The sequence below is a fragment of the Apteryx mantelli genome, chromosome Z (genome assembly GCF_036417845.1).
Source record: "Apteryx mantelli isolate bAptMan1 chromosome Z, bAptMan1.hap1, whole genome shotgun sequence".
In the NCBI taxonomy this organism is placed as follows: domain Eukaryota; kingdom Metazoa; phylum Chordata; class Aves; order Apterygiformes; family Apterygidae; genus Apteryx; species Apteryx mantelli.
The window spans coordinates 68,432,400-68,448,010 of NC_090020.1; the positions used below are offsets into that span (position 1 = coordinate 68,432,400).

At 34.5% G+C, this 15,611-nt stretch overlaps 1 protein-coding gene across 1 annotated transcript in view; it reads right to left on the reverse strand.

Moving 5' to 3' along the window:
- The window catches only part of NDUFS4 (NADH:ubiquinone oxidoreductase subunit S4), a 47,770-nt gene that overhangs the window by 14,424 nt on the left and 17,735 nt on the right, over positions 1 to 15,611 (reverse strand). The window contains exon 2 of the mRNA XM_067315142.1: positions 11,826 to 11,904. Coding sequence (XP_067171243.1) covers positions 11,826 to 11,904 — 79 coding nt within the window. The remainder of the gene's footprint in view (positions 1 to 11,825; positions 11,905 to 15,611) is intronic.

The following is a 15,611-nucleotide window of genomic DNA, read 5'->3' on the forward strand; positions in this document are numbered from 1 at the left end:
AGACAAAAAATTACTATTTAATTATTAAATAAAGCATTTCTTCCTTTAATTTGGTATCTCCTAGCTTTGTACATGTTGTCTGGAAGTCTGATGAAATTAAAGAAAGGGGGGAATGAAAGCTGATTTTACATTTTGCATTTTTTTCCATGTGAGTGAAATTAAGAAAACCATTATTAAATGAAATGAAGCAGAGGGGAAAGGAAGAGAGAGACAGTTAGGAATATATTTCATGAAATAGACTGATATTGCTACTAATAGTCATTTGACACTTCACTGTGGACATGACATGCTTTAGATTGAGATAATTATAAACAACATGTTTATCTAAAACAAGGTGGAAAAAAGTCATTGAATTATTTGCAGCAGATCTTATAAACTTCTTTTTTTGCAGAACACAGCAAGGTTTCAGTACAACATTCTTTCTAGAACTCATTCACAGCATATGTAAGCAAGTCTTCTGCTTCCACGCATAGAAGTGTTTCTTTTAAATCTGTATTTCACAGTTAATGAAAAAGTATACAGTTTTCTACAGCACACAGTTTTTCAATATTCTACCAGAACTCCACAACATTAAAATAACAAAACAAAATAGCACAAAACCATCAAGTAGCTATGAATAAAAAACCTCGGGGTTGTAGATTGTAAACTTTCAAATGAAAGGATGAGAAGGAGTCTTCATTTACCTGCATTTAGACAGAGAAAGAAGAAAACTAGACAGCTGAAATAATTTGACTCCTCTTAGAATAATACAGAGTTATGGCAACACTCTACTACTACCTTACCGTCTTAAGCAACAAGTCACTACAGGCACTATTTCTTAGCTGGCAAACAGAAAGCAACAGGTGGGGAGAGGGCTTTAAAGAAAGTAAGACAGAAGTACCAGTGCCTAGAGACCACCTAGAGTAGTTAGACAGCATTGTCCCGATTCCCCCAATTAGCTCAATTTTGTATATACTATTAAATAAAATGTTGTATTTAACGGATGGTGATATTTTGTCAGACAAAATTTATTCACTTTGCACTTCTGATTACTTATGCTATGTTCCTATTAGAAGTCATAATAAGCAGATTGGCTTACAAGGCTGCACAAATCTTCATGAACATTATGGTGAATTATTGACTAAAGATGACTGTTCAGCTTCCAGTATATAAAATCTAGTTTTCATCATGGACACCCAAAGCCCCAACCATAAGCTCTGGGTTGGGTCTTCCACATTTTAAGTGAGAATCCAAATTCAGGTCACTCCTGTACACTGGGAATAATTTCTGTATTTTTTCATGTCTCTGATGGTGCTTAGTGAATTACTTACTTTTAATACTCATCAAAACAGTTACTTGCATTTATGTGCATGTGTTTACAATATAAATCATAAAAATATAACTTAATTATTAATTCTAAAAAACTAATACCTTTGAGGAATTCTGTCACAAGCAAGAAAAAAAAACCCAAACCAACAGTTCTGATCTGCTTTACGCCCATTTGAAAACCCCACAAAATCTCCTTTAAAGTATCCATTAAGAAATTTTCCAAATACTGCCCAGGTAAGTTCCTGAATACAGAAACCATTTGCTTCATCATCTGCAGCCTTGGGATGGGAGAGGATCTAATTTATTTTAAATGTGTGGTATCTTCTCATAGTTTCATGCAAGAACCCACTTACCACTTCATGCCGAAAAGACCCAAGGGAGCTAGCCTGACATTAAGAGCCTGACAGTGAATTGGGACACTGTACTTACACATAAGCAGTGCTATTGCTGCTGTGAAGCAGGATCACCTGGACTTTTACTGAGCCAATTCATACTCTAATCTGGATAGAAAATATCTTAAAATCTGAACTGTCAAATTCAAATTTGGATGTAAAGCAAAGTCTTAAGACTTGATAACTTCAGTCAGATTTCCTACGATGAAGTCATAAGAAAGATTATTCACTGCAATATATGAAACAGCTACTGCAGATTCAGTTTAATTAGCTGACAACTTTCTGAGTAGGTAGTTAGAGCACAGAGCACTATAACATTTCTTCAAAATGTTATTATAGAGCATTCAAGTGTTCCTTTCTCTTCACCTCCCAATTACATATTTATTCCTATCTATTGACAGTTGTGGAACACTGTTTAACTTTAAGGGTTAGAATTTAACAAACTAGGCTTCTATTTATAAAAATAAGATAGTCATTGAGAATGGGGGAAAAAAGTAAAAAGTAGTATTTTAAAGTTTAACCTGACAATATTGTCACAGTAGTGCATTTTCTACTATTAAGCACAATATTCAGAAATCCTTAGTTCACATAAACCAATGCCGCCTTCACTGTGATGCCTGTTCTCTATTCTTTACATCTCTTTCATAAAGATTCCTGTGACTGTAACAGACCTTTGTTACAATGTAACAAATAGTTTGAAACATAGGGGAGAATAACTGAAAGTAATCAATCAAGCAATGCAAATTCAAGTCAGACTCCTGTTGGTGTATGCTTTTAAGAAGCAAAGTTGCATTTAAGAAGTTACAAGGAAACCAAACCTGTTAAAAGCTGTCTTTTACTCTAATGCAAGATATAATGCTTCTAGGTAATATGCATGGTCTTTAAAAGTTGAAAGGAAATGCTAAATAGTGTACACAATTTCCATACACAGCAGGTAGTGAAGCAAGAAAAGAACGGACACAGTTACCCTCCTTAAAGAGATGCACAATAGAGTACTGTTATGCAGTGTTAGCATACTGAAGTTCTATGCATCAGGGATGCTGCAGCTATTAACAGCTTAAATGTTCACTGCATTTTGTTAATTAGTGCATAGGGCTTTCAACATGTTTTAGAAAGATCTTTTCTAACAGTAACACTTTCATTATTCCCTGGTGGGGACGGGAAGAGTTGATGTGGCTTCAACTGTTTAATCATAATCAATAAAATATGTGGCTCAATACCACTGAACAAAAACTGTTTCTTTAAATCTATCTATAAAATTAGTCAAAATGGAAGCTTTCTACAGTCTCTCTCTAAAAGCTGCATCATCAATAGAATATATTACTGTTATATTACAAGTTGTTTTTAGCTTATTCTATCTACAAGTTTGTTGTTGCAATTTGTGCTTTACATATGCTGAGCCTTTAAAGTTACTTCTAGGCCAGAAATCAAGTTCTCATACTTTCTGATACAATAGAGAGATTTCTGTCAACAAGATAAAAAGTTGGTATGTAAATTCAATAATTTAACTTTTTACATGTTTCCTTTCAGTTTTCTTTTACTGGAGGAGGAAGGGGGACAGAGAGAATCAAAAGAGAACACAATGTAGCAATTATGTTGACTAAACGCCAGCAAAATAGTAGGAATTTGTTTTGGAAACAGACATTACAGAAGAAGAATATTCAACTTCTGACTTATCAAAAAGCCAGAATTAGCTGACCCAGGTATGCTTTCAAATGCAGCAGGCACAGGAGCAAAAATGTGGCCACCTAAGGGTGGGGAAAAAAAAAAAAAAAAGAGAGAGAGAGAATGAAATACTAGTGCACACCACATTTATTTCTTTAAAAAGGTTCTGTCTAGTTAATTTGCTACTCAGTGAAATCTTTAAAATATACAAGTTATCATGGTGTTGAACTATATAGAAAGATAATGTTACTCATTTTTATACACAAATATATGAGCACATATGTAAAATGAGATGTCTGTAAAGAAAAGCTATCCACTTCTTCAGATGTTAATTATCTGAATTATTAATAATAATCTTAAAAAACTTTTGCAGCATAATTATAACATTTCCAAATCAAGCAAAGATTTTCTCTTGCACAAAAAGTAAGCCAATGGGCTTTATGGAGTGAATACAACCGAGTATGCCAAACAGATGCATAAGAGAAAGAACAATTCTTCTACAGTGCAGGCTTTGCAATACAAGAACTAAACTGCATGTTAAAACTCTATGGATCCAAGCATTAGATGCTCTCTCCATGATCCATGTCCTCACTTAACACAGGTTATCCTTGACGATTTGAGAAAGCAGCCCTGAAAGTAGTTCAAAGGTACCTAAAAAGTTTTCAAGAGTTGGCATCTGTTTTCATTTCATCATTGATCTATCAAGTAGAGACAGGTAGTACTGAAGAAGCACCAGGTTCTCTCATAGTGTGACCAAGACACTCAAGGATCTCCATAGCCTTACTGAGCTGCAGCTTTCTTTCCAGAGAAGGAAAGCTTTTTCCTTTCTGACTTACTAAAATGATTCAACTGGAACTTCGTGACTGGAAACAATTTCTGAGTCTGTACACAGAACTTTCCCACCAAGTAAAAAGTTGGGCTAGGTTTTGTGTCTTACTTACAGCTTGGATTTATGACACAAATGGAGAAAGAAAAAAGATTGTGCTGAAGAGAGAAGGCTCTACAAGGAATTGCTTATTCACTATTCCTGACAGGACAAGAATTATTCATGGTATCTAAAGACATTTTTCATAACAGGGCATACTAACTTAGGTCTTCTAGAAAAAGATCATGTAACTGTATTGTTTTATCAGGACAGGAAAATGCAACTTGGTCTTTAAAAAGCAAAACTATAGAAAACAGCTCAAAAAATGAGGCTACTCCTGTTGATTACAAGGCTATATCGATGGCTTACTTTTATTCTTTCTAGTGGACTAGAAACTCTGCTTGCATATTTAGACTTATAAAACCAAACAAGTACTTGCATGTTGAATAACCCTTTTGAAACCAGACAAACTAAACATGGTACAATGTCTTTCTTTTAATTTGTTCTGAACGGCCATCATAGCAAGCTCTTCAAAACCAGTATTCTTTGATAGAAAATGAAACACTATGTAATGAAACAAAAACTCTCCTGCATACCCTTCAAAGAGATATTCTTTGACCCAGTGCTCCAGACTAAAGCCTTGAAATTTTTGCACAAGAATGTTGCACGAAGGAAGTCCAGACAAAACAGACACTCGAGATGTTAGAAGGTTGTGTAACCCCAATCTCAGACACTCCTCCTTCCAATACCCAGCAGAGATAGCACTACCATGCACCAAAAGAAAAGGCTCTCAGAGGAAAAAATCCAATTCCTTTACCCTATCCTAAAAACAAATAAACCTACATAGGGATGAGAGTGCAAGTGCAGCTCACTGATACAACTACGTATCGGTTTATACTAGGTTCTGAGCTACTTGTAAGATGTGCAGAATTTTCTAAAATGAATAAGAAAATTATTTAATGCTGCAATTTAGTCATATAACAATATTTACTTAAAAGATGGCTAAAGACATAACAAAAAGGTGATGGCAATTTCTTTACTTGGACTGGCAGAGTTATTGAAAGCTTCTTTATCTTGGGGAGTAACTTGTTGCCTGCAGACATTCTTACAAAAAGTTCTCTATCAGTATCCAGCCAACCAAATTTTCTAAACTACCACAAACTTCATCAAACTATAATTGCTTACAAAAGCAAGTTGTAGCAAGCAGTATAGGCTGAATTGAGCTGGGATATTCCAATTAAAGAGGGATTTATTCGCTAAGCAGCAAAATACATTGAATTAGCAATACTGAAAAAGGATAATCTAGCTACACACACACACATACACCCAAGCTTGTACTTTAGCTAACACCAAATGCAACTACCAGTGAAAACTACAATGAAGAAACTGTCTAATTTCATTTCCAAAAAAATCACTGTTTAGAAACAAATATGCGCTCTGGCAGATCAGCCTGGTGTACATGAAGGTAGAAAGATTATTCCTCCCCCCCCCCCAATTAAAATTGTTAAATATTACATTTAACATTAACTGCTTGACAAAGTTATCCAAGACAGTTTTTTTCTCCCCAAGCAGTCTTTCTTAGTCTTTACTGGGAACAAAGAAAGAAATTTTTAGTAGATTTTGCTTAGCAGCAAAAAAGCAAACACACAAATAACAGACTATCAGTGACCACACAAACAGTTAAGGCCTTTGTGTGCTTAACGCTATGCAAGCCCACACTAATTAACACCTACAATTAAAATAGTTGTATATGCATTTTTACTTGCAAACAGTTAATTTTCTGTTTTCTACATTTCACATTTATTGAAAGGATACATTTAATTCTAGACTACGAGTAATTCTAGAATGTGATTTTATTTCTTGAACACCTTCTGCACTGGAAACTAATACCATTCTAATGTCAACCATTGCAACTGTAGAAGACAGAATGTAAAATGAATACTAAGTATTGCATAGGAAATGAAACAACAGAGAACAATACACACTGTCTTAAATATTTTATAAACGATCAGCAAACAACTTTTCATTTAAGTTGAACTCCTAGTACAACAAGTACCTGGCCGCCTGCTTACTTGACACAATTAGGATGGAAGAACAAACTTCCCCAAGCCACAGGCCTCATATACAAGGCCATTTTGGCCAAAGATAGAAGGTTTTTCTTCAATCATATCTGCAAAGAGAATGGTGGGAAAAACACTTTTATTAATTGCATTTCATGTACATTTACATTTATTCTTCAAAGTAGACTGCAAGCTGCTGATCTATTTAGAAAAAAAGTAGAAGGAATACAGCCTTCAAGGCAAAAGTTTGGGCAAGGGGGGTTCGGATGGAGGGAGAAGACAGGTGGTGGTGGTACCTTCCTCTGAGCACCCCGACAGATTTCCATTCTGGTATCTTGTACCCTTTACATATGACAACTCCACACCAGAGTCATACATATGAGGCACATAAAAATTTGTAAGTTACATTCCTCATCTGAAGAAAAATGTTGCCCTAAACCAAATCCTTTATGGTAACCAGTTGAACAAATACTGCAGCTAGATTGGATTAAATGAAGAAAAGATTATTCTAAATACTTTTATCCCATTAAGTTATGTTAGGAACAGCTTGAACTCACCCTCAAGGAATAACCCACAAGGGGTTAATAGAATTTTGAAAAACCAAAACACAGAACATCCACTATATCCTTATTATCTAACACAGTGGTAATGCTTGGAGAATTTTTGGCTGAGTAGTAGTTTCATGAAAAGGAAATCCAGTAAGCCTGTCTTCAATAAAGGCACACTTTGCCAAGTGTTTCTCTTCACTGAAAAACAGCTCCTATGCACAGTCTTCAAATGCAATGTCACACTGTCTCGCACGTAATTTCATGACGCATTAGTGCTTTGTTTTTCAGCATAAAGTGTATTATATACTTTTGGTTCTTGGGAAAGGCTGCAAGGAATGATCACACTTTGAAATGCATGTTAAAGCTTGATTTGCTATGTCCTTTGTTTTACAGCACTGCAGACTACCAGTTTGATATCTGAAGAAGTTTCATCATTCCAGGCTGTTTTTCACTTGTTTGCATATTTCTATTTTGAGCTACAGTATTATCATTGTTTATTATAGTCAAGTCTATGCTTCTTTAATCAAACTAGGATTAAACAATTTCATTACTTTCCAAGCCTAGACAAAACTGGGATTTGGATGAAGGTGAGCTAGTTATGACTCAATCCTGAAAACACTGTATGATGTTTGCTAATAATGCAGTTTTCTAGAAGTGAACTGAATGTTTCAACTGGTTATTGAAAGTATATGCATGCTTTTTTGCCAAAGAGGTTCATGTTCTGAGAATCCTATTAATACATTTCTACTTCTGGATTACCCAGTAGTAAACACTTACTACGGACATTAACTGCTACCTATGGACAGGCAAGAGGAAGCTGCTAAGACTCTTGATTCACAGATTTCACAATAGTCATTAATCAGTTTTGGCCTAGGCTGCACTTAATGCTACTCTTGAACATCATCTGAAAAGTATGAACTGCTTACCTTCAAAAAGAGATTTAGATTTATGTGCTAAATTCTGTGTATACTTCAGCATACTAGTTACCTTTAATGACAGATACGTAGAAGCTTGTCTACATCAAGAAGGAAACTGGCCCACTACTGAGGTTCAGTACACAGACTTCTGCACTAGTACTGAAAAATAGCTTAATTAACAGTGTGGACAAAAGAGAACAATTTCAGAACAGCAGCTGAAATGTCAGTAGCATTATTGTAGCTAGCCTGTTGCTCTTGTAATACTGTCTATGTCCACACAAGTTCTCACCATGTTGCAAAAAACATTTTAGTACCATTTCAATAGCACTCGATAGGAATGCTCTTGAATGCTTAACCTTGTAGCAAGTCATCCTATTCATCTTTGGCCTAACACAGAATACTATACATCTGTGAGATGGCTGCAACTAATAGCTGATCCTTAAGCACAGTCCCACATTGCTTCTAGTATCCCCTCAGTGACCAAGCTCTACGACTGCTCTTACATTAATTTTTGCTTTGAGCTACAGCATATACATTATCAGTGGAATATTCTGCTTTAAAGATGCAGAGAATATTTTCTGGCAGTTATTCTAATATTCAGATATTCTTGCAAACAGCACCTTCCCAACTGCAGACAGCACCTTTCACAAAACGTCTAGCCTGTAGAAACACAGGGCTAGACACCTGTAATTCAAAGTTACTTGCACTGTCTGGAAAGCCTGCTTAAAGCACACATGCTAAACTGGACTACTTTTAGCTAAAATAGGCAGCATTGATATGCTGTATTTACAACAGTTGAAACAAATCACAGTAATTTAAAATAGTTCAAATCTCCATTTTAGGCAAAACATCCAAAGCTTTTTATAATGGTGATGGAAACAATGTTATTCCATCCACACAAACAGTTAAGTCATTTGGAACATTACCTGAGGGAGATTTGCTGCTGACAGCCTTTGTCCTCTATAGCCCAAATTTCCTAATGCAAACAGTCTTGAGAGACTACTTTTCACCCAGCTATTTGTCCAGACTCTTAGAATATGACCTAATTGGTGGCCAGAGATTCAAGATATGATGCAAGAACTATATTTTTGTTTAGCTTTGGTCATTTTGTATGTTATTTTCTTTGGATTTAACTGTTCATTAAGTTATTTTTATTAAAATTCACAGAAAATGACTGATAGTTGAGACAAAACATCATTTCTTGGGTGTGTTCTATACAAGCTGAGCATTGTAACTCCTTTTACATTTAAGAGTCCCACTTTTTTCTAATATAGAGAACACAGTAATTTAGATTACATTCATTTTTCACTGTTTCACTAGAATGCATTTTTCTATTATGTTCAACACACATTGGGTTGCAGTAAGAAGGTGATTCACTATTGCTTAATAATTCAGTGTTAGGATATTCTTCCCCCTTCTATTTTGTTTGTGTTTCCTAATAGAAGGAATATTCTAGTCCTTACAGGATCAAAAGGGACTCTAGATAATTCAAAAGGAATCCCTGTTAATGAAGTTCTATCATATATGCATACATATAGGAATACAAGGTCTATAAAAGTACTGGAAGCAGACAGATGAACTCAATGACAAAATGTAATTAAAAGTTTTTAATAATCACAGTGTTAATCTATTAAACTTGTAAACATCAACTCACAGAAGAGCTCAGTTTCAAAATAGGAGTTACAAAAGGCATAGAACAAACAAGGATAAACATATCCCATTTTTGGGCTATCAGTAAAGTCACGTCGGACTTTAAAAAAAAAAAAAAAGGTATGACAAACAACAAATCTATCAAAATATGATTTAATGACTTCTAACAATAAGATGCGTATGTCTGACTAACACGAAAAGGGTTCTTTTTTTAAATTAAAACATCGACTTCTGGAACATAGTTTAATTATAACTTGTATAGGAATAATAGTTTTATTGTGCTTAGCAACATTATTTAAAAAGCAGGAAAATCAAGTAATATGTTAAATTAGTTTTAATGTGTTAGAATGAATCCTTATAATTTTCTACTTTTCCATGAGGCTTAACAGGTGTCTACAGAACTTGTGCTAATCCTGAAAAAGTTGAAAACCACATCAAACCTTTTCTTGAAGATTTCCCTTGGTAATAGGATATGCATTTTGCCCACTAGAACATCAATTATTGGATATTTTATCATATTATAGAAATTCATCCAAATCTACACATGAAATTTTTAAAAGATTATTCTATTTTTTTAGCATCTTGTTTCAAGTCCTACAAGAATCTGAGAGAAAAGAACTCTACGTGCACAACATTGCAGGAAAATACTATTCAGTTGGACATTTATCCTAATACTCAAAAGAAATGAGCATAAAATGATCATTTAGTTTGTATATATCAAAAGATGACAAGCGAACAGTAGAATTAAGCAAAATGATTCAACAGCTGCTAGTATCAGATCTCAAAAAAAAAAAAAGTCTGTAAACTATGTCTTCGATTTGACCAGAACACACAACGACATCAAAAATAACCAATTCATTCATGATTCATTTATACCAACACAGAGAGAACAGAAGAGTTGTATTTCAAATTAGTATCATTTTAACTCAACCATAAATGTAAACTCTCACTGTTAGACAGAATAATGTAAAACCCTAACTTGTGATAATGTGCATTTAAATACAAAACAGGAGATAGAGGATTTATTTTGTGAGTCTGTTTTCACACTGTAGCCTCTACATATCTACGTATCCATCACCTGAGGTCACAATAGGGAAGTGTAATACTGTAAAGTAAAGCATTATAAAAAATGCTATTTGGATTTTTTTTTTTTTTTTTTTTTTTAAAGAACAACGCTACAATAACCAAATGCAATTCATAATACGTTTAGGGAAATGTAGGTCAATTGACTTGGTGAATCTTATTTACCTAGTGACTCATGAACTCTTGTACATTAAATGAAATTTCCTGAAACCTGAGTTATGCAATTAGATTAGCAGTATAAACATGTTTTTTAAAATACAGTATTAAAATTTCCCCCTAATTTTTAAACCTAGGATTATGTCATGACTTTTTAAATTCAGAAAAAAATTACTAAGGCATCATACTAAGTTTACGGAGTAAATGAATCTAACACGTCATCTAACAATGACACATAAGAAATTAATTATTGCTGAATCTGTATTATAAAACATGAGATATAAAAGCCTTAAAGAATTGTTAAACTAAGTACATTTTTTTCAATAGCCTGTTAAACTTCAGCTGTCTCAACCTGTAGTTACCATTACAAATGTTCAATTTATAAATATAAATTCCAAGCATTTCCTTTTGTTCCCAAGTTGTTAACATAGCCTCAGAGATACAAGCAAGTACATAGAATAAGAACTGTCTGGTAGGTATGATGGGAATTTTTTTCCTGAAGATTCAAAAGAGATATGAAAACCAATGAAAAGCATCCTTCTGCTGTGACGCATTCCCTCCAGAAGTCTTACAAAAATTATGCTATTGAATAATGTAAACATAAGTGTCATGTTGCATCTAGAGTAACAGACCACACATTATGGAAGAACTTACAAGAAAAGATTGCCAAATTTCTGATCTGCTACTGATTAGCAGAAGAATGTTATGCATTTGTTCCTAGTTGTAATCTAACCTTCATGCATATTCAAAAGCTGGAGTATATGTACATAGTAACAATAACCTTGCATGCTTCTTTACAGACTTCCTTAGTAATATGGGTCCTAATGAAGAGAATTTCAGGAAGCTGGCAAATTCCGTATAATTCCGCTACACAGAAAAATACCTAGATTTCAAAAGAGCAAATTTGTTATAAATCAGAGTTCATATTGGTCCTTGACCACAATATAATAATAAACAAGGTACTCATCATTTTACATTGCGTAATACTTGGAATGCCATATTTCCTTCACATACTTATGTTTTACTAATGTCCCCCTTTTAAAATGTATGAAGGATTTTTGCTTTGTAGTTCATATTTATACGGCTTTCCTAGAGGAGCGCAGAATACCATACTGAATGCCTATTGTGCAGAAATAACCCTGAAGGCTGTATCATAGCAGTACGCAGGAGAAAACCCTTACCAATTTTTCATCAACTGTGATGAGTTGCGTGTCTTGAGTTTGGTTCTGTGCCAGCCGCCATGTGGAAGTGCTCAGTGACCTGCGGTGCAAGACTTGAAGTTAAAAAATGATTCATGCAATGAGAAAATAGAGGCAGACAAATCTTACATAAACAAGTTACTTTAACAATATCCGTCTTGTAAAAAAAATTGAAGAGGGAGAGATGAGGGCACAAAAATCCTTTTTCTCCCCAATTAGTTCTGTCTGCTGAGTTTTTGGCAGACTCCCACTTAGCAGTTCACAACAGGCTGCACTTTATGTCAGCCTACAGGCTCTCTGTCACAGAGAGACTGCCAGTGGCAAGGACTGTACTGCTCTATATGAATGTACAGTAGCTGGTTTGTCACGAACAGACAGAAAAATACAAGGCTGCTGCAAGCACTCTGGAACTCTGATCCTTAAAACGATGGCATCAGAGGAAAAAAATCCTAAATCTATTTGTAATGGTAAAGCTCCAGTTCTACACTTTAATGACAGAATATTACCAAATTAAAAAGAAAAAACAACCTAAACTGATAATTCTAAGTGTTCTGTCTTTGAATGGGCAAATCTCACAATTATTTTGCTTCATTTCTATACCAGTATGGGTCAGCTTATTAGCTTCCAAGAAATATGATTCATCTTTTAGCACAATTACTAAACCTGTAAGGTATAGCTGGGAACATGGAGCCCAATCCCACATCACTGGATTAAGAAATAAAATTTGCCATTAATTTTCAATATGTCACTGATGTCAGGATTGGACCTTTTGAGTGCAAATCATCTTTGACAAAATAACTCAACAGCAAGTGAAACAAGCCAAACAGCACAACTCTCTAGTGTGCTTCATGTTTAATTAAGGTCATTTTAAACAAATGAGGCACAAAAGCACAAGAATATACAAAACCAAACAGTAAGAAAGACAAAGCCACTTTAGTTTCAGCTGTTCTTCAGAAGATAACCTAACTTGGGAAGTCACACTTGCAGATGAAAATGAACTTTAAGACTTTGCCTACAGGGTCCTTAAAACTGTCCTTCTAGTAATTTAACACTATTGGTAACAGCTATCAAATTTTTGAAGAAACCAGCCATATAATACAAGCACCTTCAAAAACCCCACATTTTCTAAAAGCACAACTACAGAACTTTCAGAAAACTTGCAATACTCTCTGAACCATAACTCCCAAAATGACCTGTAAATGTTAAATCGTCAGTAATTTTAAAGGTGTATCAGGACCAGATAACTTGCGCATGATCATTCACAAACTGTAGAATTAAAAGAGCATATCTTCAATAGCATTCTACTAAGCCATGAGAAGATGGAAAATGTAATCAGGGTACAGCCCATTAACACATTCATCTACCCACGTCTTCTAACCTTCAGATCCTGCTCCAATCTTTGTTGATTCTGGTGAGAATGCATTTGAAAATATGAACTTCATCACTTCAAAATATAATCACTCATAATATAAGTAATAACAGAATAGCTGTACTGCATTTAATACCTTAACTCATTGAACATCAAATTTTCAGAAAATATTAGAGTGGTAAAGTTGTAAAGTTGTAGATGTAAACTCTACCCTAGGAAGCAATTCAAAATTAGCGAGTATAAAGCAAGCCACCTGAATCTTTTAAAACTAAGTAAGTGTAATAAAGTTCAGTTCAGTAATACTTCAAATGCAGATTTCCACAAATCTATACTTCTAAAACAGATTGCATTCAGCTACATTACATTTCATTTACTATTAACAACAACAACAAAAAGACTCCATATTGTGAAAAATGAATTCAAAGAGCACAAAGTTTATAAAATCACCCAACTTTGTGACACGGACACCGCTAATTCCTGTTCAAACTGGCAGGATTTGTCTGTAAGGGTACTTAGAAGAAAAAGATCAAGTTTTCAAAGAAGCAAGGGAGCACAAGAATTTCACAAACATACAAATGATGAGTACTCTGTTAGCACAAAATCTCTTGACTATCATGACAATTACACACCAGTCCCAGATTGCTTCTAGCGCAACAAAGCTGTCATTTTTAATTTGTACATAAAAAGCAAATACTTAATAAAAATAGGGTGGACTGATACCGCAATATGCTATAAAGGAATGGCTTCTAGATGGTCCTTCTTCAAAAACACACCCAAGGAGAAGTTACCCGTCTCATATAGCAGCACAATACTTGAGTTCCAAAGGCAAGGAGCTTAAGCCATACAATTTTCAACCTCAAACAAGGCAAAATATTTTATAGGAAAATGAGTTTCAACTCCATCCCTACTCCCTTCCCAGAATTTTAGCATCAGAGTAGTATTCTGCAGTTACTCTAGACCCTCACATGATGGTCTGTTCACTGTACTACTTTATCTATGGTCAAAGCAGCATATTGGGTTATGCAATCAAACTGATCCTTTCTGGATGGAAAGTAATCTAAGATATGAATCAAGAAGTTCTCTGAACCTTACTCTGTAGCAAGGGCTGATGAATATGTAAAGGGTTGAATATGTTAGAATTTGAGTAATTATGCTGATCAGAGTCACACTTTTTTCTTGCAATATAAATGTAACGAGTAAAATTGAGCATATTTCAGTTTGAGTTGGGAGCGGGGGGTTAATCTGGAAAGGTTTTAACTGGTTTTGAAAAGTATAACTGCCACAGCCTTCTAAAATGATTTCCACTGAGCAGTACAGCATTTGACTTAGGTTTTACTCACGTGACTCTTCAGTTGAAAATTCTGTCTTTGCAGGAAAAAAAGTCAAAAAGATTTCATGCTATTATAGTTAATAGTTTATTATAGTTAGAACAGACACGTGTAGAAATCCAGTCAGATTAAGGTTGGCAGAATCGCTCTGAGCGATTTTTTGCACAAGACATCTCTGTCAACTGGGATAAATTGCAAGGCATCAGATGTTATGGATTTCCATCATGTTTTAGCTCTTCTACAAAAGCCAACAGATGGTTTATTAACCTAGATCAGTTTCTGCTCCTCTTCATCATTTTTCAAATTTGTTTTTCTTGTAGTACACAATTTTGAAAAGATCTGTCATTGGAATTTGCAATCTTGTATGGATTCCTCATACCCAGCCTTCTCTCCATCCCTGGATTACTATGAGTTAGAAAGAATATACTTTTCTTAAGAACTTTCTATTTGAAAATTGTTTGAAAACAGACATTGAGAATAGACTAGGAATCTGAAATACAAGTCCATGGCAGTCTCTTAGTGTAAGAACATATACAATGCCAGTTTTCCTTTAAAGATGATAGGCTGTTGATATTTCCATTTGTTGGATCTTTCACAGGAAAGTAACATGGAACTTAGAAATGGCTGCAACTTTGAAATATCAGGTGATCTAAAATATCACTATTTAAAAGTTAATAGAAAGTCTTACTTAATTCCCAAAGCACTTGTTTATTTTTCAACATTTCACTGTAAATTTGTCCCTTAACTGAAGAGACACTAAACTGAAGAGACAACAAGCAAACAAAACTCATTTTCAAACCTCTCTTCTCAAACTTGCGCAACAATAACTCTCATTTTGCCATTCAAATTTTCCCTTAGAAATCATATAATCTTGACAACACTATTTTTCCTATTTTACCTTCAAAGTAAATGAATGTACTGTCTAAATCACTTATATGACTACTCCATTTAAATCTTTTATTCCATCCCCACTGCTAAAGTCATTCTCACTAAATTTCCAACTAATATTTGCCTTTGCCCACATACCCTCTGACCCTTGGTAGCTTTTAATTGCATCAGATATACTTTCAG